At 42.8% G+C, this 22806-nt stretch overlaps 1 protein-coding gene across 1 annotated transcript in view; it reads left to right on the forward strand.

Annotated features, from left to right (window-relative positions):
• SMYD4 (SET and MYND domain containing 4) overlaps positions 1-22806 on the forward strand; it is a 43135-nt gene that overhangs the window by 16268 nt on the left and 4061 nt on the right. Inside the window, exons 4-7 of the mRNA XM_077749790.1 lie at positions 3999-4088; positions 5552-6686; positions 20455-20637; positions 21543-21706. Of these exons, the coding sequence (XP_077605916.1) occupies positions 3999-4088; positions 5552-6686; positions 20455-20637; positions 21543-21706 (1572 nt within the window). The remainder of the gene's footprint in view (positions 1-3998; positions 4089-5551; positions 6687-20454; positions 20638-21542; positions 21707-22806) is intronic.

The following is a 22806-nucleotide window of genomic DNA, read 5'->3' on the forward strand; positions in this document are numbered from 1 at the left end:
TGTTCAAGGGAAACAAGTAAAATAAAAAGGGAAATCAGACAAAAAATTAAGGTTTGCTCTGGATGCGAAGGGAGATGAGCTTTCCTGTTTCATGAAGCTAGTATTTTGGGGTTTGTGGTACTTTGCAATTTTCTACAAAGCTGCTATTTTCTTTCTTTTTTAAAATAATATTTGTTGTTTCTATCTGATTATAAAAGTACTATATTTTGTAAGTCGCTTGGAAAATATAGAGAAGCAGAAGGAGTAAAAAAAAAAAATCCCATAATCAAGGATACGCACTGTTAACATTTTTTTGCTTACATCCATCCAGCCACTTTTTCCTCTGAAAACATGTTTTTCTTTTACAAAATTGGGATAATGCTGCACTTACTGTTTTGTAATCTGCTTTTTTCCCTCAACAATTTATTGTGACCATTTTCTCGTGTTATTAAATTTTCCACTAGCACATGATTTTTTATGGCTAGCTTAGTGTTCCATTACAGAGAACTACGCTTGATTGAACATCTCCTAATGTTGACAGATTGCTTGGTATCACAAAGCTACAAGGAGTGTCTTCCTATGTAAATATTTTTACACATCTGATTATTTCCTTAGGATACATTCCTAGAAGAGCAATTGCTGGGTCAGTTTAAATGTTTCTTGTTGTTGTTTTTTAAGGCCTTTGGTACTTGATGCTGAACTGTTCTCTAGGAAAGAACTAGTTAACAACCCTTTTAGTAGAAATGGGAATTCTCATTTCTCTGAATCCTGAGCAATACTAGTTTTTAAGATTTTTGTTATCATTTTAGCCATTTAGTTTTAATAGGAAATGTGTTTACATAGTTCTAATTCAAAAGGTACAAGAATATATACACAGTGTAGTCTATTTCTTCTGTCTCCTAGCCACCTCTTTATCTAACACCAGAACCCAACACTATTAAATGTATCTTTCCAGAGGTATTTGGCATATGTATATAAATACAAATAATCTCCCATTCCTGCACGCACATACACTTGTTTATTTATTTTGAAAGAGAGAGAATGCACACACATACAAGCGGGGGAGGGGCAGAGAGCGAGAGGGAGGGAGAGATAGAATCCCAAGCAGGCTCCACACTGTCAGCACAGAGCCCTATGCAGGGCTCAAACTCCTGAAACCACGGGATCATGACCTGAGCCAAAACCAAGAGTCGGATGCTTAACCTACTGAGCCACCCAGGCACCACCACACACATACACTTTTTACATAAATATACACAGTTCAGCCCCAGGCTTTTTTTCACTTAATAATATCTTGGAGATCATTCCACCTCTGTACATTAAGAGTGTCCTCATTCTTATAGCTGCACGGTATTACTTTCCATGGATGTATAGTGATTTATTTAACCAGTGTCTTACAGAGCAATATGCAATTGATCTAAGTAGTTCCATATCTTTTGCTGTTTCAAACAACTCTATGTTGAGAAACTTTGCACGTGTGTTATTTTGCACCTATCGTTGGGGTAAAAGGTTACATCTGTAGGATGAATTCCTGGAAGAGGAGTTGCCGGTTAAATGGAGATATAAGTGATATAGATGTATATGAAATACGTATATATATATGTTGCTAACTTGCCCTTCATGATCATGAGACCAACTTGTATTCCCACTAGCAACATGTGAGAATGCCCATTTTCCCACTCCTTTAACAACTCCATGTGCTACCCGCTGTATTTATCTTTGCCAGTCTGATCTAAAAAGTGGTTTCTTGGTACAGTTGGGGCTTTTTTCCAATTTATCATATGGAAACTTTTTTTATTGTGGTAAAATATGCATTACATAAAATGTTCCATTTTAACCATTTTTAAGTACACAACACAGTGGCATTAAGTACATTTACAGTGCCATATAACTGATGTGGAAATGTTGGAGGTGCAGCAAATGGCCAAGAAAGAATTCTTGAGGCACCTTCAGTGCAAAAAGGGTAGCTTTATTAAAGCACGGGGACAGGACACATGGTCAGAAAGAGCTGCACTGAGGTTGTGAGGAGCACTTGACTATATATCTTCAAGTTGGGAGGGGGTCAGGAGTAGAGTAAGTCTGTAAGGAATGTGGAAGCGAGGTTTCCAGGACCTTGAGAGGGCTAGCTGTGGTTAGAAGGTCATTTATTATTGTTCAGTAAAACCGTAGTGATGAGACCCTTCAGATGTATATCAGTGGGCCATAGGCTTGGAGGATGATTGCCTGTATCTATCTTGAGGTATTAGAGATAAAAGAAGTTTCCAAAGGAATTTGTATGTGTTAAAGGAGCCTTACAAGACCCTGGAGGTCGGGCTAATGTTAAGCTAAGCCTTTTGCCCTTAGCAAAATACTAGCATCCAGGCAGTTGAGTTCCTAGAGGAAGGTCACTCTGCCCAGCTCAAGGACATGTCAATGGGCAGTAAGTAGTAAGGCAGTTTTCTTTTTTTTTTCTTTTGCCTTTGTCCCCCACATCACAACCATCATCATCCATTTCCAGAACTCTCACATCAATGAAAACAAACTCTGTGCCCATTAAATAGTGACTCTCCATACCTCCCTTCCCCTCACCCCAGACAACCTCTGTTCTATTTCTGTCTCTCTGATATTGCCTGCTCCAGGTACCTCGTGTAAGTGGAATCATACAATATTGTCCTTTTGTTTCTGGCTTATTTTGCTTAGCATAATGTTTTCAAGGTCCAGTAGAGATTTAATTTGCATTTTGCTGATTATGAATGAGGCTGAACATTTTTTCATATGTTTACGAGCCATTTCTATTTCCCACTAGAACCGTCTATTCACATCATTTGCTTATTTTCCTATTGAATCATCGGTCGTCATCTTATTGATCTGTAGGAGCTGTTATAAAGTAATGAACCCTTTGCCTCTGATATGAGCTACAGATATTTTTTCCGGTTCAATGTTTGCTTTTGATATCACTTTTATTGGTTTTTGCTGTAAAGAAGTGTGGTTTTTTTTAAATAATTTTTTAATGTTTATTTATTTTTGAAAGGCGGGAGGGGCAAGAGGGAGGCAGAATATCCCAAACAGGCTCCATGCTGACAGCAGAGAACCTGATGTGAGGCTGGAACTCCCAAACTGTGAAATCATGACCTGAGCCAAAGTCAGATACTTAACCAACTGAGCCCCCCAGGTGCCCAAGAAATGTTTTATATACTCAAATTTATTAACCTTTTGTGACTTCTGGGCTTTGTATCATAGTTAGAAAGGGATTCCTCACTCCAACATCACTTGAGATTTTTCCTATAGTTTCTTCTAGTGCTTTGAGAGTTTCATTTTTTACATTAAGATTTTGATCCATTGGGAATTTACCCTAATCAGAGGTTTATCATAGAGAGCCAACTTTATTTCTCTTCCTACCTGTGACAGTACTTTTATTGAATAATCCCTATCTTTTCTCCACTGACTTGAGATGCTGCCTTTATGATAATTATTAATCCTTGCCAATATGCCGGTAGAAAGAAAGGAGCCCTTGTGTGCTTTCGTGTGCATATATTTTGCTCTTCACAAAGTAATTAACTATTTGTTTTCTAAGAAATAAGTGTCATTAGTGTTTTTTTCATTTGTGAATTTCTATCTGTGCCACTCGCCCTTTGTTGTGTGCAGGTTGTGCTTGCAATATTTTCCTCCGTGTTCATTTACCTCCAGGATTGTTTGGGGCTAAGGCGGTGTCTGATGCCGCTATCTTCAAAGTGCTTTGAATATTTATTTCCTCACTCGATCTTCACAGCTTTGCTCTAAAGTAGTTAAAAATGAAGCTGAAGCACAAAGAGATCCAGTAACTTTGCCAATTTCATACCATCTTTCATAGCAGAGCCCTTATCTGGAAGAAACACAAACTCTAGAAATGCTCATTTTCCAGGTGCCTGGCTGGCTCAGTTGATGTAACGAGTGACTCTTGATCTCAGAGTCATGCGTTGGAGCCCCACGTTGGGTGTAGAGATTATTTTTTTTAAATGCTAGTTCCCATTAATCCTCTTAACCGGTTCATTGTTTTGCAGGGAATATCACATTCAAGGCCTCACACTGCAGACATTTCCCTGTGTTACGGCAATCGCTCTGCAGCCCTCTTCCACCTGGGTCAGTATGAAGTGAGTATCAGGGTGCGTGGTATGATCGGGAGGATCTGGAGGGGTCCACTGGACGGCCAGACCTGCTTCTCTGCTTTTACCCGAGAGCACTAAAACTAGGCCATGCTGCAGGCAGTTGGATTGGCAGACAATTGGTATCCTCCCAAATTTATTCTTCCTCCTGGTTCATTTTTTTCTCTCCAGATTCATTTTACCTGCCACAGGTGATCATGTGGGGCAATATCGGTTGACAAGAAAGTGTCATGGCACAGGGCACAGGGCCATGGACTACATCCAGTGGGTCAGCAGTTCTCAGTGTTGAGCTCAGCAGTGAGATGTGTTGCTAATAATACTTCAGGTTCCAAGTGTTTGCAAACTATTTACTTGTTTGTTTATTCTTAATGAGTAGAGCATGTTCAAGATTATCTCTGCAGTAACATGGCTCACCCTCCATATGCCTTTTGAATGGGCAAGTCCAAGTTGCAGGGAAATGCCTGTGTAAGACTAGGAGAAAGTGGGCTTTATATGGTCCACTGTCTTCTCATTCCCTAGTTGAGGTCCAAGGACAAGCTCTCAAACATCATTTTGGTATGTCCATTTTTGGAAAACCACAGAAATATAAAATAATGCCTACAATTAAGAACTTTTGGGGGGCATCCAGGTGGCTCAGTCGATTGAGCATCCAACTTCGGCTCAGGTCATGATCTCACAGTCCGTGAGTTCGAGTCCCACCTCACATTCTGTGCTGGCAGCACAGAGCCTGAAGCCTGCTTTGGATTCTGTGTCTCTCTCGCTGGCCCTCACCTACTCAGTCTCTTAAAAATAAATAAACGTTAAAAAAAAACCTTTTTGAGTAATCACAAGATCACTACCCATTGCCCTTTGAACTAAAAGAGACAAGCAAGAATTTAACTCCAGGCCCTGAGCAAAAAAGTCCTGGACAACCGAGGACAAGGATTGCAAGAACTTGTGTAGTATGTAGCCCTTTATTACTTCCGTGTATTTCCCTATATGTCTAGTTCCCTTCATGCAGCAGTGATTTTCATACATTGAACACCTACGATGCCCCAGGCGGTCTTTTCAACCTTACTTATATTACCTTATTTCATCTGTAAAACACCCCTGTGAGGTTATCTTGTTTTTCAGATGAGAACACCAAGACACTTAGAGATGAAGTTGCTCACACAGTCTCGGGCAGCTCATAAGTGGCAGTCTGTAGTGGAGTGTAGATCTGTCTGGCTTCTACGTGTAAGACTTTTTCCCCTCAAAACAGGAATATTCAGTAAGACAAACACAATATCCTCAGAAAGTGTTACTTAACCACTCATAAGATCACACAGCAGAATATGATTTAATAGCCTGTGGTTATAGTTTCTCTGTCTTTAATGATCTTTCAGCTTTCCTGTAGATTTTTGTTACTATTTTCAGTAGACACTGAAAAGTAGGGACCTAGGGTCATTTGGGGATTTCCTTTCTGTTTGCAGATGTGTCTTAAAGACATCATGAGAGCGCAGATGCACGGGTACCCAGAGAGACTACAGCCCAAGATGCTGTTGCGTAAGGCCGAATGTCTGGTGGCCCTGGGGAGGCCACAGGAGGCAAGCCAGACCATCCGCGATCTTGAAAGGAGCTTTGCTGCTGGGCCAACCCTAGCAGGTGCCCAGTTTCAGATTCTGCAGAGAAACCTCTGTCGCCTGAAAATGAAGGCAGAAGAAAAGGAGACTCTCACAGAAACCTTCCCAGCAGCTCTAACCAAAGCCTTGGAGGATATGGATGTAAAGGAAGAGAATGGACAAATTCCCAATGCGTCGTCATCCGTCAGCTTATGCACAGACCCCCTAAGGGGCCGCTATCTGGTTGCCACAAAAGATATTCTCCCAGGAGAGCTCTTGGTGAAGGAGGACGCTTTTGTGAGTGTCCTTCACCCGGGAGAGAGGCCACCCCTGCGCCTCCCAGAGAGTGAGTGGGATACCAGGGTTACCAACGGGGACCTCTACTGTCACCGATGTTTGGTCCACACTCTGGCCCCGGTTCCCTGTGGCGGGTGCAGCTACGCCAAGTACTGCAGCCAGGACTGCATGCAGCAGGCCTGGGGTCTGTACCATAGCGTGGAGTGTTCTCTAGGAGGGCTGCTTCTCACCCTGGGTGTCTTCTGCCACATCGCCCTGAGGTCCACTCTCCTAGCTAGACCTGAGGATGCAAGCAGAGTCGTGAGGAAGCTTTGTGGTGAGATTAGGAACAAAGACCCGTGTTCACCTGAAAGCGAGACTTGGGTGCAAGCGCTCACTTGTGACCTGGGAGGGGAGAGAGAGGAGAGACGCAAAACGCGCGAGCCCCCCATTCCAGGATGTGATCTGAATGGGAAATACGAAAGCAATTACAATGCCGTCTTCCACCTCTTGCCCCATACTGAAAACCAGAGCCCAGAGCACAGATTTCTGTGTGCTCTAAGTGTCTCTGCACTGTGCAGGCAGCTCGAGGCGGCCAGCTGCTCTGAGCCCACAGTGGCCAGGCCTGCTGTCCTGGGTTCCGAGGTGGCTGTCTGGGGAGCAGCCATGCTGAAACACATGCTGCAGCTGCGGTGCAATGCGCAGGCAATCACCACCATCCAGCATACAGGTAAGAGCAAGGCTGTTTTTGCCTTACGATATTGTCCTTGATGTAGCTGATATCTGGGGAGAAACAACTGTGAGTGGAAACGGTAGCCTCGCTGTTTAAACACATCATGGTCTAATAGGAAAACGCTGCTAGCCACCTTGTGTTGTCGTGATTATGGCATTGAGAAGCTATGTGACCTGAACAAATTATTTGATTCCACTCTGCCTCAGTTTTCTCCATCTCTAAAATGGGTAGTTTATGGTTTTTTTAAAGTTTATTTCTTTTCATAAAAAAAAATGTTTAATCTTTATTTTTGAGAGTGAGACAGAGAAAGACAGAGTACAAGCAGGGGAGAGGCAGACTCAGAATCTGAAATAGGCTCCAGGCTCCGAGCTGTCAGCACAGAGCCAGATGCGGGGCTTGAACCCACGAACTGTGAGATCATGACATGAGCCGAAGTAGGACACTTAACCGACTGATCCACCCAGGCGCCCCTTAAGTTTATATATTTATTTTGAAAGAGAGCGAGTAAGCACAGGCAGGGGAGGGGCAGAGAGAGAATCCCAAGCTGGCTCCATGCTGTCTGCACAGAGCCAAACTAAAAAACCGTGAGAACATTACTTGAGCCAAAATCCAGATTTGTACACTTAACCAACTGAGCCACCCAGACACCCCACTAAAATGAGTAGTTCAATCCCACCTAACTTTACTGAGTTGTAAGGATACTGTGTTTGTAAAAATACTTTAAAAACCCTATTACTGGGGGGGGGGGGGGGGNAAGAAGACTACAGAAAGAAGAAGGTCTATAGTTGAGTTAAGGTATCAGACTCTTATTCATGTGTTCATGTGACTCTGCCAGTCTGTCGCTTCCCTTTGCAATTGACAGATCTCCGCCAGTCTTCTGTTTTAAATTTCCCAGAGAGCAACCTGGCCAAGCACAGTTTTTCACACAATACCGGCATGAACGGTCGGTCCTTCGGTCTGTGGCCCACAGTCTAGGGGCCACCCCAGACACAGACCAGCCTCACCCTGCTTGCCTAAAACAGGTCCTGTAGATGAAGCTGCTTAAGGCTGTTCCGGTAGATGGGAAGACAGGGTGTGGCCCCATCATGACCGACAGCAGGTACCGTTAGAAAAGAGATGGCGTTTCCAGCATCTCTATTGTATGATCTCCATTTTAGCAGATACGGTTTTTCAATTCAATTAGGTCATTATACTTTTCTCAATATTCTAACTAACCCTATCGAGGAGAAGAATTAGATAGTACCCAAACCTGTTCATAGACACATTGATATTAAATGTGACATTAGTAAGCTATACATGCTTAGCTCTTTTGGTCTTCTCAATAAGTAATCTAGAATTTTGTCAACCATTTGTATGCATGTTTTTATCTTTAATTATAATTCAGCTGCTGAGTTTTATGATGTATAGGTATTTCAGTAGAGGTGTTTTGGGAGGAAGACTCTCTTTCCCATCCCGAAGCACATGGAACATCCAAAAATAGCACTGTGTCATCCCATAATACTAGGGACTCCGACTGCAAGCCAGTCTCTGTTTGGTTCTCTGCTTTCTTTTGCTTCTTTGAGCTGTTGCTACCTACTAAAATACATCTGTTGAGTGTTTTTCAGAATTTTGTTTTCCCTTGGGTACATTCCCTGGCATATTAAAAAATATTATTTTCATTGAGTTCTGTTTTTGCAAATATAAAAAAAATAGGGTATGGGGCTTCCAGATTATAATGGCAGAAAGTTACCAACTCCTGATTTTATTGTGTCTTGCCCCGAAAGTACTTAAGAGAACAGACAAAAAAGACATAAATGTCAGTAGCTCTGAGAACTATAGAAACTCTTGTCTATGTGGACAACAGCAGGCTGACTCCCTGAGGCAGAAGGGAGAGCCGTGGACCAAAGGAGTTTTCCATGCACGTTCCTCCATGGGCCTGTCCCTTACCATCAAAGAACCTTAGCCTAAATGTTTTTGCTCCATGCGCATGACACCACATTATAGTCAGGTTTTTATTTGCATAGCGAGTTTTGGGTAAAAATTTGCCTAAGTTGTTCAGAATAAACTTTTGGATAGTAACCGACTGAGCCACGCAGGCACCCCTATCTATAAGGTTCTATGTTTTATGGATAATTTATTCTTACTAAATGATGTTTTAAATATATATATAGAAAAAAAATGGCTAAATGCAAAACAAAATCTTAACAGTAATCAATGCTGAAAATGGAAATATGGCTGTTTACTACTTTCTTCTTTGGACTTCCTTATATATATCTTGTTTGTTTTTTGCTATGTAGGCTTCATGCCTACCAATGCGGGGCTTGAACTCAGACCCCGAGATCAAGACCTGAGCTGAGATTCACCCAGGCATCCCTGAACTTTTTCTATATTTTTAAAATTAAAAACACTGATTCACACAGTAGTAACATTATTCTGGTAAATTTAAAATGGATTGTATACTTCCTTATTATTCTAGGGGCAAAACATTTTTTTAAAAGTTCACCGAGCAAAAAGATGATAAAGATGGTAAAATGAGTTTTTACGTAGTTGTAAATGGGCTAAACTCTAAATGAATCTTTAAAAATGGGTAAAATAAAATTTAGGGGGGCGCCTGAGTGGCTTAGTCGGTTAAGCCTCCGACTTTCGCTTAGGTCATGATCTCACGGTTCGTGGGTTCGAGCCCCGCGTCGGGCTCTGTGCTGACTGCCAGCTCAGAGCCTGGAGCCCATTTCAGAGTCTGTGTCTCCCTCTCTCTCTGACTCTCCCCTGATCACGCTGTCTCTCTCTCTCTCTCTCTCTCCTAGAAATAAAAATTAAAAAAATAAAAATAAAGAAATAAAATAAAATTTAGGGGCACCTGGGTGGCTCAGTCAGTTAAGTGTCTGACTTTGGCTCAGATCTTGTGTTCCGTGAGTTCAATCCCTGTGTGGGGCTCTGTGCTGACAGCTCAGAGTCTGGAGTCTGCTTCAGATTCTGTGTCTCTTTCTCTCTCTCTCAAAGATAAATAAACATTTAGGGTTTTTTTCAATTTAAATATGATTATGTTCTGTTTACAAAAGTGACAGTTACAACAAAGTAGCACAGAGTTTTTGAGTGAGACATGTCACGAATCACAAGCTAATCAGGGTATTGGTATTACTATGAAATAGTAGAATTCAAGATATCTAGTAAAAAGAACACTGAAATACATCATCAACCTCTTAGCTCTCAGGAACATAGAGATTGTGTCTATAAAACAAAAATGATTAAGTACACAAGGAGAAACTGATAAAAACTCCATGGTTGTGAGAAAGTTTAATATACCACTCTGACTTTGATAAAAAATATATTAAAAATAAGGATCTGGGGGCGCCTGGCTGGCTCAGTAAGAGTACGGAACTCTTGGTCTCAAGGTCGTGAGTTTGGGCCCCACGTTGGGTATAGAGATTACTTAATAATATAGAGATTACTTAAATAAAAAACCTTCTTTAAAGTTTATTTAGAGAGAAAGAGAGAGAGCGAGAGCAGGGGAGGGACAGAGAGAGAGGGAGAGAGAATCCCAAGCAGGCTCCACTGTCAGCACAGAGCCCAACTCGGGGCTGATCCCACGAAGTATGAGATGATGACCTGAGCTGAAATCAAGAGTCAGACACTTAAGCCACCGAGCCACCCAGGCGTTCTTTAAATAAATAAAACTAAAAAAAAAAGAATAAGGATCTAGAGGCCAAGATAACTAACATACTAGGGGATTCAGTACATATATCCATCAAAACTTGTGTCTTTTAGACGAGGGTAATGTGATGTGGGCCAGGAACCAATGGCTAAAAAAGAATTCTTGAGACATTTTCAGCACAAAAAGGTGTTCTGGGTTTGTTTTTTAATTAAAGCATGGAATAGGACCTATGGGCAGAAAGAGCTGCACTGGGATTTTGAGAAGGAATTGATTATATACTACTTTTAAGTTGATTATATACTTTTTAAGTTAGAGATAAAGGAAGTTTCCAATAGGATTTTCAAATGTTAAAGGAAATTTACAGAATCCTGGAGGTCTGGCTTTTCTCATGCTAAGGTTGCTTTTTGCCTGTAGCAACGCATTACCATTCAGCCGTTGTGGGCTCCCTGAGGATTGTCCTCCTCTGCCTGTCTCACCATTTGTCAATGGGCTGTAAGGAAATGTAATTTTATCTACATTTCTCTTGCCTTTGTTCTCCTTATCTCACGGCTCAGCAAACTTTCCTAGAAAGGGGCAAATAATAAATATTTTAGGCTTTGCAGGCCATAAGGTGTCTTTTGCAACCACACAGCTCTGTCATTGCAGCGCCAAAGCAGCAGTTGACAAGGCACATATGAATGAGTGTGGCCAGGTTCCAATAAAACTTTATAATGGACTCTGAAATTTGAATTCCTTATGTTTCACAACATGAGCATTATTCTTTTCATTTTTTTCCAGTCACTTAAAAAGGTGAAGACAGTTCTCAGACCACAGTCTGTATAAAAGCAAGCAGCAGGCAGGCTATGGCCCCTAGGTTATAGTTACAGACTCGTGATATAAACAGATCTGACAAATGTAATTAAGAAATTTATTTAGAAGAAAAAAAAAGGCTGGGGGGCGCCTGGGTAGCTCAGTCAGTTAAGCACCCAGTTCATGGCATGATCTCACGGTTCCTGAGTTCGAGCCCAGCATCAGGCTCTGTGCTGACAGCTCAGAGCCTGGAGACTGCTTTGGATTCTGTCTCCCTCTCTCTCTGCCCTTCCCCTGCTTGCATTCTCTCTCTCTCTCTCTCTCTCTCTCTCAAAAATAAATAAACTTTTAGAAAAAATTTTTAAGAAAATTTTTAAAAAGCCCACAAAATTAGGAACAATGAATATAGCCAATAATATAAATTATTTTTTAAATTTTAAGCAAATATTTAATATAGTTTTAGACTATTAAATTTGAAAACGTTAAGTAGAAAACTTTGTAGGGTTGCCTGGGTAGTCTCTAACTCTTGATCTCAGCTCAGGTCTTGATCTCACGGTTGTGATTTCAAGCCCCACATTGGTCTCTGCATTTGGTGTGAAGCCTATTTAGAAAAAAAAAAGAAGAAAGAAAACTTTGTAAAAACTATAAATTGTCTCAATTTTCTCAGGAGGAGAACACTTCAAAAGTCCAGTGATTGTGTAAGAAATTGAAAAAGATTATCAAAATATTTCCATAAAAACAAGCCAGACCTACTCTTTTCCGTATAAATATTAAAAAATTTTTAAGGACCATATTTAGGCCACTTTTTTTTTTTTAAATTTTAGAGAGAGAGTGCATGCACAGTCTGGGGAGGAGCGGCGGGAGTGAGACAGACAGACAGACAGATAAGGAATCTTAAGCAGGCTCCACACTCAGCGCAGAGCCCAGGAGGGAACTAGATCCCACCCCACTGGGATCATGACCTGAGCCAAAATCAAGAGTGGAATACTCAGCCTACTGAGCCAGCCAGTCACCCCTAGCCCCATTTTTTTTAAATAAAGAAAGCAAACAAACTATCTTTCAAGGAACAGATCATTTCTATGCACTAGAAAGTGTTCCAGGGCATGGGGAAATCTGGAACCCTTTCCCACTCATTTTACAAAGCCAAGAATAAAAACTATAGACTAGTCACACTTGTGAGTATAGCTGTTGGAACCCTGAAAAAAACCACCACCGTATCACATCCAGCAGTTTATTGAAGGAATACTACTATAAGACCGAGTAGGCTTTCTTCCAGAAACGAAATGATATTTTAATTTGGAGGGATTGTGTCAATTCAGAGACAGGCCATATTCTTAGGTGGAAAGACTGAAAACTAAAAATGGCAGTTCCCCCACATTTCCCAAATCAGTGTAATGCAATTTCACACCAAATTACAATTGGATTTTTCCCGGAATTTGACAGTGATTCTGAAGTTCATCTTGAATAAGTGGTGAGAATGGCCTTTTTGTAAGAGTACTGAACCCTTTTCCTCTGTCCTGAGCAAGCGAGGGTGGCACTGGGGTGAGGCCCTCCCTTCCTGCAGCCAGAGCACCGCGCTGCACCCTGCGGTGCCCGCTCTGCACTCGCCTGCCGGGGACCTCGGTCTCTGAGCTGCCTGCATCTCCCGGCCCTCAGCCTGGACGGCCTGGTGGTGCTCAGGGGGGCTGATGTCCACACCCCCATTAAAGCGGAGGGTGCACTTGTCCTTTGAGAAGTACGGCTGATGGACCCGCCCCAGACGCTGGTGTTGTAGCTGCAGGAGGTCCTACCCGGCCACCAGTGCTCCCCATTCGAGAAGCAGGAGGTGGAAGCAAAGAAGGAAGAGTCACAGAAGACTGGGGGCACCTGGGTGGCTCAGCTAAGTGTTAAGTGTCTGACTTCGGCTCAGGTTCAGATCCTTCGTCCCCATCCCCGCCCCTCCCCTGCTCATGCCCTCTCTCTTTCTCTCAAAAATAAATAAGCATTTTTTTAAAAAGGAAAAAGAGGAGTCTGATGGTGATGTGGTAGTCGGTCTTTATTGACTAAACCTCTCTGCAACCTATTTGATAAAAAGGTGAACTCTTACAAAGAATAGTACATACGTACACACAGACAGACAGACATACCATCAGATTTCATATCAGCATTAAGCTACAGTAATTAAAGACACTGTGGTACTGATATCATAGCCCCCCTAAAAGTACTAAATTCTTTCTCTAAACCATTAAGTTTAAATAGTAAAACATTAAACCATAAACTATCTCAGAAAAGGAAAGTGAACATTTATATGGTCTTGGGGTGAGAGGAGCTTTTTAAAGCATCTGATATCCAGTTTTGATAATTAAAAGATAGCTAGGTTTACCCTAAATACCAAGTATCAAAAACACTGTAACCAATAAAGAAGATAGAGACTGTAGGTGGAAGAGGTCCTTGAAGGGATGAAACTACGGGACTGGAGGCAACAGACCTGAGTTTCCATTTATTCCACTGCTTCTAACTGCTAACTCTCCATATGAACTTAAGTCATGTAACCTCTCTGTGTCTCAGCCTTTGTTTTTAATTCCTGTGTAGTTAGCATACAGTGCTGTATTCGTCTCAAGTGTACCCCAGAGTGATTCAACGAGTGTATACCTTACTCAGTGCCCATAAAGACAAGTGCACCCTAATCCCCATCACCTGTTTCCCCCATCCACCCCCCACCTCCCCTCTGGTAACCATCAGTTCTGTATAGTTAACAGTTGGTATCTTGGTTTGTCTCTTTTTTTTTTTCTTTGTTCATTTGGTTTGTTTCTTTTGCTTTTTTTTTTCATCTTTTTTTAAAAGTTTATTTTGAGAGGGAGTACAAGCAGGGGAGGGCTGGAGAGAGAGGAAGAGAGAGAGCATCCCGAGCAGACTCTGCACTGACAGCAAGGAGCCCAATGTGGGGCTCAAACCCACAAACCTTAGCCAAAACCAAGAGTTGGATGCTTAACTGCCCAGGCGCCCCTCACTTGTTCTGTTTCTTAAATTCCACATCTGACTGAAATCATACATTTGTCTTTCTCTGACTGGCTTATTTCGCTTAGCATTACACTCTCTAGCTCCATCTACATAGTTGGAAATGGCAAGATATCATTCTTTTTTATGGCTGAATAATATTCCATTGTGTGTATATATATATATATATATGTGTGTATGTGTGTATATATATATATACACACATACACACATATATATATATATATATACACTTCTTTATCCATTCATTCATCTATCGATAGACACTTGGGCTGCTTCCGTAGTTTGGCTATTGTAAATAACGTTGCAGTAAACATAGGGGTGCATATATCCCTTCGATTTAGTGTTTTCTGTTATTAAAAAACTTTTTAAAACTCTTTTAAAAAGTTTATTAATTTATTTTGAGAGACAGAGAGAGAATGGGGTAGGGGTAGAAAGAGGGAGAGAGAGAGAATCCCAAGCTGACTCCTCATGTCAGCGCAGAGCCTGATGTGGGACTCAATCCCACGAACCATGAGATCATAACCTGAGCTGAGATTAGGAGTCGACCCTTAACCACCTGAGCCACCCAGACTCCCCCGAATTGGTGCTTTCATATTCCTTGGGTAGTGCAATTACTGGATTGTAGGGTAGTTCTATTTTTAACTTTTTGAGGAACCTCCCAACTGTCTTGCACAGTGGCTGCACTACTTTGCATTTCCCCCAACAGTGCATGAGGATTCCTTTTCCTCCACAACCTCACCAACACTCCTTGAGTGTTCCTTGAGTTTTTTATTTTAGCCATTGTGGCAGGTGTAAGGTTTGATTAACATTTCCCTGATGACGAGTGATGTTGAGCATCCTTTCTTGTGTCTGTTGGCCTTCCATATGTCTTCTTTAAAGAAATCTTGATTCTTCTGCCTATTTTTTACTTGGATTATTTGTGTTTGGGGTATATCCGTTCTTTATATATTTTGGATACTAACCCTTATCAGATCTGCCCTTTGCAGATATCTTCTGCCATTCAGTGGGTTGCCTTTTGGTTTTGTTGGTTGTCTTCTTTTGCTGTGCAAAAGCCTTTTATTTTGATGTAGTCCCAGTAGTTTATTTTTGCTTTTGTTTCCGTTGCCTCAGGAGACATATCTAGAAAGATGTTGCTACCACCAGTGTCAGAGAAATTTCACCCAGTATTCTTCTGTTGGTTTTTTTTAATGTTTATTTGCTACTGAAAGAGAGAGAACACAAGCAGGGGAGAGACAAAGAGAGACAGGAACCTTGAGATCATGACCTGAGCCAAAGTCAGATGCTCAACCGACTAAGCCATCCAGGCGCCCCTCACTCAGTATTCTTACATGAATAATGAGACGACTGGATGAACCTCCAGGCCCCTGGGGAGGACTGTTTACAAAGATGACCCAACAACTTTGCCCATCCCTGTATGTTTGCGCCTTTGCCACTTGATCCTGCTTTTTCAACAATCAAGAAGTAGAGTCTGTTTCCTGTGCCCTTGAATCTGGGCCAGCCCTCTAACTTACTTTGACGCAGGGAATGCAGTAGAAGTATGTGACTTTGGAGTCTAAACTTTAAGAGGCCTTGGTGGCCACGTAAACAAGCCCAGGCTAGCCTTCTTGAGGGTGAAAGACTATGTGCCAGATGAATGCAGTCATGTGAGTAATCCGGGGCAAGACCAGGAAAATATGTTCAGCGAAACTCTGGGCAAAGTTGCTGGCACACAGCATTACAAGCAAATGAAATCGTTGTTATTTTAACAGGAAATCACGCCCGGGGCGGGGGGAGGGGACATAAACAAAACTAAAATGTGCATGACAAAATGAGAGACCATTTTAGCAACTGTGCAAATCTTAAATCTTTAAAAATCAGTCTTTAAAATGATGCATAGTGGTGGGGCGCCTGAGTGGCTCAGTCAGTTAAGCGTCCGACTCTGTTTTAGCTCAGATCATGATTTCACGGTTCGTGAGGTTGAGCCCTGAGCCAGGCTCTGCACTGACAGGAGCCTGCTAGAAATTCTGTCTCTCTCTGCCCCTCCCCTGCTTGCACGTGCACTCCCTTTCTCTCTCAAAAATAAATAACATTTTTAAAATAAATAGGGGCGCCTGGGTGGCCCTGTCAGTTGAGCGTCCAACTTCGGCTCAGGTCATGATCTCACGGTTTGTGGGTTTGAGCCCTGCATCGGGGTCTGTGCTGACCGCTCAAAGCCTGGAATCTGCTTCGAATTCTGTGTCTCCCTCTCTCTCTGACCCTCCCCTGCTCATCTGCCTCCCTCTTTCTCTCTCTCTCAGAAATAAATAAAACATTTAAAAAATTTTTTTAATAAAATAAACATAAAAAATAAATTAAAAAATATGCAGAGTGGTGAAAATGTAAAACTGGATTGTGATAATGGTTGCACAATTTCTTTATTTTTTATTTTAAAAAAATTTTTTACATTTTTTTATTTTTGAGAGAGAGAGTGAGACAGAGCGTGAGCGGGAAGGAGCAGAGAGAGAGGGAGACACAGAAGCAGTCTCCAGGCTCTGAGCAAGCGTTCAGCACAGAGCCCGCCAACACGGGGCTTGAACCCACAAATCTTGAGATCATGACCTGAGCCAAAGTCGGACACTTAACCTACTGAGCTACCCAGGTGCCCCCCCCCACAACTTCTGTAAATTTCCATTTAAAAATTATTGAATTAGCACACTTAAAATAGGTAAATTTTATGGTAGATGAATTATATCTCAATAAAGCTGTTAAAAAAACATACATAAGCAAGTACTTTATCAAAGTAGTACTAAACATGGTCATATCTCTCTTATAATTAAAACTGGATACCATTTTTTCCCTATCAGATTGGCAAAGTTGCTTTGTTGGGTTTTGGGTGGTTTTTTGTTTGTTTGTTTGAACTGTAGTATGGATTTTAGGTTAGAGTATAAAGCAATGGCCATGATATGTTAAGTGGAAAGAAGTAACTGAAAAATCGCTATGTGTACATGTGGCCAATGACACAAAAACTTTAATGCATAGGACTTGGAAACATCTCTGCCTGATAGCCTTTAGATGGCTTATTTTCTCTACAGTTTCCACTTTGTAATTTCTTTGTGACTACCATGGATTCCTTTTGTAATGTTAATTAGTTTTCTAAATAACAGAAATAATTCAAACAATGGGAACTTTTTTAATATAGGCATTTTTTTTAAGTTTTTGTTTATTTTGAGAGACAGAGCGAATGCAAGCGGGGGAGGGGCAGAGAGTGAGGAGGCATCCCAAGCACTGTCAGCGCAGAGCCGCAGAACCGGAGACCGGAGACAAAATCAAGAGTCAGACACTTAACCGACTGAGCCCCCCCAGGGCCACCATCTGAACATTTGTAAGACACTTGATACATATCGGGAACTTGGCCTCCAGGAAAGTTGTACTGGCCCACAATGATGTTCACTTTCATTTTTGAACCCAATCTGATCTTGTTTTTAGTCTGCTCATATTTCTAATCTTGTTATATCCCTTTTTATTATTTCTTTGGGGTTCTGACACCTCTGTTTAGTGTTCTTGTTGAATTTCATTAGCAGCTCTTTCATTTGTAGCACAGAGGATTAAAGTGTTAACGAGGATAGACTTTGACCAAAACCTATGAAAAAAGTATGTTATTATCTTTGGATTAATCCTATTTAATCAAAGTTCATCAGAAACCTCTCGTTGGTGCTTATCTTAAGGCATGCTGGCCACAGATGATATTCTAGACCCTGATATGTGTGTTTCTATCTCAGTGGGAATGGCAGATTCGAGATGTATCTGGATACGTCACAAGGCTCAATGAGTTCCATGCAGGTTCAGATTAATTCACTGCCCTTTGCTTTCACTCTTCAGCAACTGAGGAAACCACCTTCAGTTTTGGTCCTTGATTATTTGTGTGTTATACACACAAATTTCTTGTGTTACAAATACCTACCAGCATAGGTATATTCTGGAAGTATTCTGAATAAATCTTTCTTTCTGTAGTTGAACCCCATTGTGAGTGCACTAGAGATAGTACTAAGGTACAAGTGTACCATAGGTAAAAGAATCACTGCCTCGTTTGTTTTCGTTTTCTGCACAAATGTCACATACTAAATTTGGTTGATAAGGTACATATATATTCTCACTTTCCATTATCTCTGCTAGCAGATGACTAATGCAAAATATTGGATAATTTTTTTAAATCAATACTTCATTTTTAGAAATAATTAGAGACAGACTCAACTCTGACATAAATATTCACCCCACTCAGTTCCTGGACTTACTTATGTTGGAGGATCATCTATAAATAATTCACGAAGCTGCCATTACTCACCGTATTGTGATAATTTCTTCTGGGAAAATTTTAGCAACTGTGCTAATACCGCCTGCCAGTTATCAGTAGTTGGGAATGCAAGTCAACTTTTAATTACGCAGAGGCTGATTATTCAGACGACAAACTGTTCGTGCCCTGTACTGCTCCTTCCTGCTGCCTACCCTTTAGCATTTTTACTGCTCATTAGCACGTACACCAGAAGGTAAGCATTGGCCAGGGGGAAAAGGAGGAGAAACTAAAATCTGCTAAATACTGAAGACAAGCTCTGATGAAAGATTTCAATACAATTTGTAGAACTGGTGACTAAAATTGAGTCATTTGGATTCCCTGCGAATTTTATTTACTTGTTCTATTCTCGCCCTCCATAGCAACAGATAATAGGATTGTCTGCAAAGAGACCACATTATCCCTATATTTAACATTTTCCTTTCTAGAACGTTTTCACATGATGGTTCATGATATTTTCTTTATTCACTACATTTGCACCTCGACTACTTCATTTCTTTGGTGACTGGTGTGTTGGGATTCCTGGCATACACAGTGATACAAGTAGCTGGTGGCTTTTCAGCTTTCCAGAAAACCGAAGGTTTCCCTTGAAGTACCAGGATCGTTCATATTTCAGCCAGTTTCATTGGAAATACGATTTCCTCATGCTTACATCAAGGCCACTGAACACAGTCTAACCTTTCTGGAGGCCCAGGGTTCCCTGTCTTGTGCACGCCTAATCCCGAGCTGTCCGTGGCTATTACAAAACCCATGCAGGTGTGCCGACAGTCTAGAAACGTCTGGTTAAGGGAAGTGTTGCTCTGGTAGTAAAACTTGAACGGTACTAGTGTTTTTGTTTGCCCTCGGGCTGTTATTCGTATATAAGTCTTCTGCTTCCCTCTCCTGTCTGTCACCTGTCTTTTTTGCCGTTGTCAGAAAACCTGCCTTTTATTAGTTCTCTGTTTCTGGGCCACTGTGGGCCGAGAAGCTGAATAACTAAGGCAGCTGTAACTGGCTAAAATAAGAGCAAATAGGACCGCAGGAGAGCAGAAAGCACTCATCTAGGAATATCAGTCGGGAGCTTTGGTGCAGAAATAGCCTCACCGCTTACAGGCCTTTTCCTTCCTTCCTAATTTTCAATCATGTAGTTAAATTGCTGGCTAATTGTGGGGCGCCTGGGTGGCTTAGTCGGTTAAGCGTCCGACTTTCCGACTTTCGCTTAGGTCATGATCTCGTGGTTTGTGGGTTCGAGCCCCGCGTCGGGCTCTGTGCTGACTGCCAGCTCGGAGCCTGGAGCCTGTTTCAGTCTGTGACTCCCTCTCTCTCTGACCCTCCCCTGCTCACGCTATCTCTCTCTCCTAGAAATAAATAAAACATTAAAAAAAAAAAATTGCTGGCTAATTGTGTTTCCAAGGAGAGATCGTTTGCGACATGTGACTGTCTTGAATTAGAGCTTTTCCAGAGAGGAGGTTTTTTTTGTTTTGTTTTGTTTTTAGTGACTGATTTCCCATCAAGTTGGGACAGAGGGCAGAACGAACAGGTAAGCATAAGGAATATGATTTTTTAAAATATATTATCAGCCTGTGTGGTTTGGGATAGTAACCAAGAGACTTGTTCTATTAACTAACCAGGGACCAGTTAAACAAAAGCGGCTTCGACGGTAAAAGTCTTACGGAAATCACCTCAGCAGGCTCTCTGGCTTCTGTGTCCTGGTGAACATTATGAAACCGTCCACCCACAAGGCTCCCAGCTGATAATTCCTTTTTTATCCTTTTTTTTTTTTAACTAAGTTCTAATCTTTGGATTTTCTGGTACTGAGACGTGGCGGCTGGGTTCCAGGATTCGGTGGACTTTTCATGTGCTCGTTTGCTTTGCTTCCTGAGGACGAGAGTTTGCTGTGCGTGAGTCACGTCCCGTCTGATGGGTATCGGATCCGGCTGCGGGGCTGCGACTCCCACGGGGCGTCAGGCCCGCTTGCCCAGCTCATCTTCTGAGGAAGCGATGGTGAGGCCAAGACTAATGTCCTGACACATTTTCCCTTTTTCCCTCTGCACTTTCAGGATCTGAAGAAAACAGCGTGACCAACAGCAGGCAGGTCCGCCTTGCCACGGGCCTCTTCCCTGTCGTCAGCCTCCTGAACCATTCCTGCAGCCCCAACACCAGCGTGTCCTTTGTCAGCACCGTCGCCACCGTTCGGGCGTCACAGCAGATTGGAAGAGGCGAAGAGATTCTTCACTGCTATGGTGAGCCCACCCTGCCTCCCCACTGTCCACACTGCTCTGGCGGGAAAGCACAGGGTGAGTCAGAATGAGCGGACCAGAGGACAGGTGAAGGTGGTGTATGCGTGAGCCAGGAAAAAAGGGCCTCCTGGCCTCCTTCCTTGGCCATGTTGTGTCTAAACTATCACATATCTCACTGCTTAATCCCATGAACTTCCTCTGCCAAAAATAGGCTCAGAATAACGCTTTGGGTTTTTTTCCTTTCCATCTTTCCAACTTGGAAGCTTATTTCTTTTCTTCTTTTTTTTTTTAAATTAAAATTTGTTTAACATTTATTTATTTTTGAGAGACAGAGAGCCAGTGGGGGTGGGGCAGAGAGAGAGGGAGACACAGAATCTAAAGCAGGCTCCAGACTCCGAGCTGTCAGCACAGAGCCCGATGCAGGGCTCAAACCCACACACAAACTGTGAGATCATGGCCTGAGCCAAAGTCAGACGCTTAACCGTCTGAGCCACGCAGGGGCTTCAGAAGCTTATTTCTATATCTAGTTCCACAAATGTTTGAGTAAAAGGCACTTGTCACAGGGTGAATGACTGACCAGACGGTCTGCTGAGCTGAAGTTGGGTTTTTTTAAACTTTTTTTTTATTTTAAAGTTTATTCATTTATTTTGAGAGAACAAGAGAGAGTACAAGCAGGAAAGGGGCAGGGAGAGGGAGAGACAGAATCCCAAGCAGGCTCCATGCTGCAGTCAGTGCAGAGCCCAATGTGGGGCTCGAACTCACAAACCCATGAAATCATGACCTGAGTCGAGACCAAGAATCAGATGCTTAACTGACTGAGCCACCCAGGCTCCGCTAAGCTGAAGTTTTTTAAGTAGTGCTTGACTCCCTCTTGCCTTAAACATTGCCCCAGTGCACTCTCTCTGCAGGGCCTCACCGGAGCAGGATGGGTGCTGCTGAAAGGCGACAGAAGCTGAGATCTCAGTATTTCTTTGACTGCAGCTGCCCCGCTTGTCGGGATGAGGAGCACTCGGCTGCCGCGGGGCCCCGGTGGGAGGCGTTCTGCTGTACGCGCTGCGGGGCGCTCCTGCAGGTGAATCTCTCTTTGCCCTTCTCGCCTCTACTTTTCCTGGAGGTCGGTCCTCTAGCCCAGAGGCATAAATCTTCAGGAGAGGCGGGGGAAGGCTGACAGCAACAGCCTCTTCCGCTTCAGCCCCTCTTCCCCGCACACCGGTCAGCCTCCAGCGGAACCCCAGGAAAGGTTGGATTTAGTCATCTGTCTCTTGCAAATAACAGATAATCCCACCTAAACTGGTGTGAGGGAGACGGAAGGGGGTAGAAAAAAGACTGGGAATGTGTTTGCTCAAGTAAATCACGCACAGGGCCCTGGACGGGAGTACTTCAGATAACAACCGGATCCGGGGCTCAGATTATGTCATCAAGACCCGGTTTCTCTCTCTCCCTCCCTCAGCTCCACTTTCCCAGTGAGCCCGATCCTCGGACACACTTCCCTCCGGGGGTGGTGGCGAGATAGCTGCCAGCAGCTCCAGCCTCTGTCCTCCTGGCCCCGGGGGCTAGGACACGTGCTCCTCTAACAGGAGCATGGGCCCGAACTGTGCTGCGTTTCATTGGCCTGATACCTATGGCTGGTGGAAAATCAGAGTCACACACTTTTCCTCCAGCCCTTTGGCCCAGAGGAATGGGCTGGATCGGAGCCACATGCCCACCCCCTCAGCCCTGAGTGTGGGAGGGCAGGAGAGGGTCCTCAGGAGGAGTCCCGGTGCTCTTGCCAAATGAGGGTGTACATACTGGCATTTAGGTTTTTTAATTTTTTTAAAAAAACTTTTTAATATTTATCTTTGAGAGAGAGAGACAGAGCACAAGCAGGGGAAGAATGGCAGAGACAAAGGGAGACAGAATCCGAAGCAGGCTCTAGGCTCCTAGCTGTCAGCACAGAGCCAGCCACGAGGCTTGAACTTATGAACCGCGAGATCATGACCTGAGCTGAAGTCGGACGGTTAACCGACTGAGCCACCCAAGGGCCCCGATACTGGCATTTAAAAACTAGCAAATGTTCACCTCAGAGATTTCCTCCTCTGCCAGAGGATACAGTATTCTTGTGGGAACCATACGTGTAAGGTAGAGCTGGTTGTGCTGGAAAACTGAAGTTACAAACTCAAGGTCAAATGCAGG

This window comes from Crocuta crocuta, unplaced genomic scaffold, assembly GCF_008692635.1.
Source record: "Crocuta crocuta isolate KB4526 unplaced genomic scaffold, BGI_CrCroc_1.0 scaffold149, whole genome shotgun sequence".
Taxonomy (NCBI): Eukaryota; Metazoa; Chordata; class Mammalia; order Carnivora; family Hyaenidae; genus Crocuta; species Crocuta crocuta.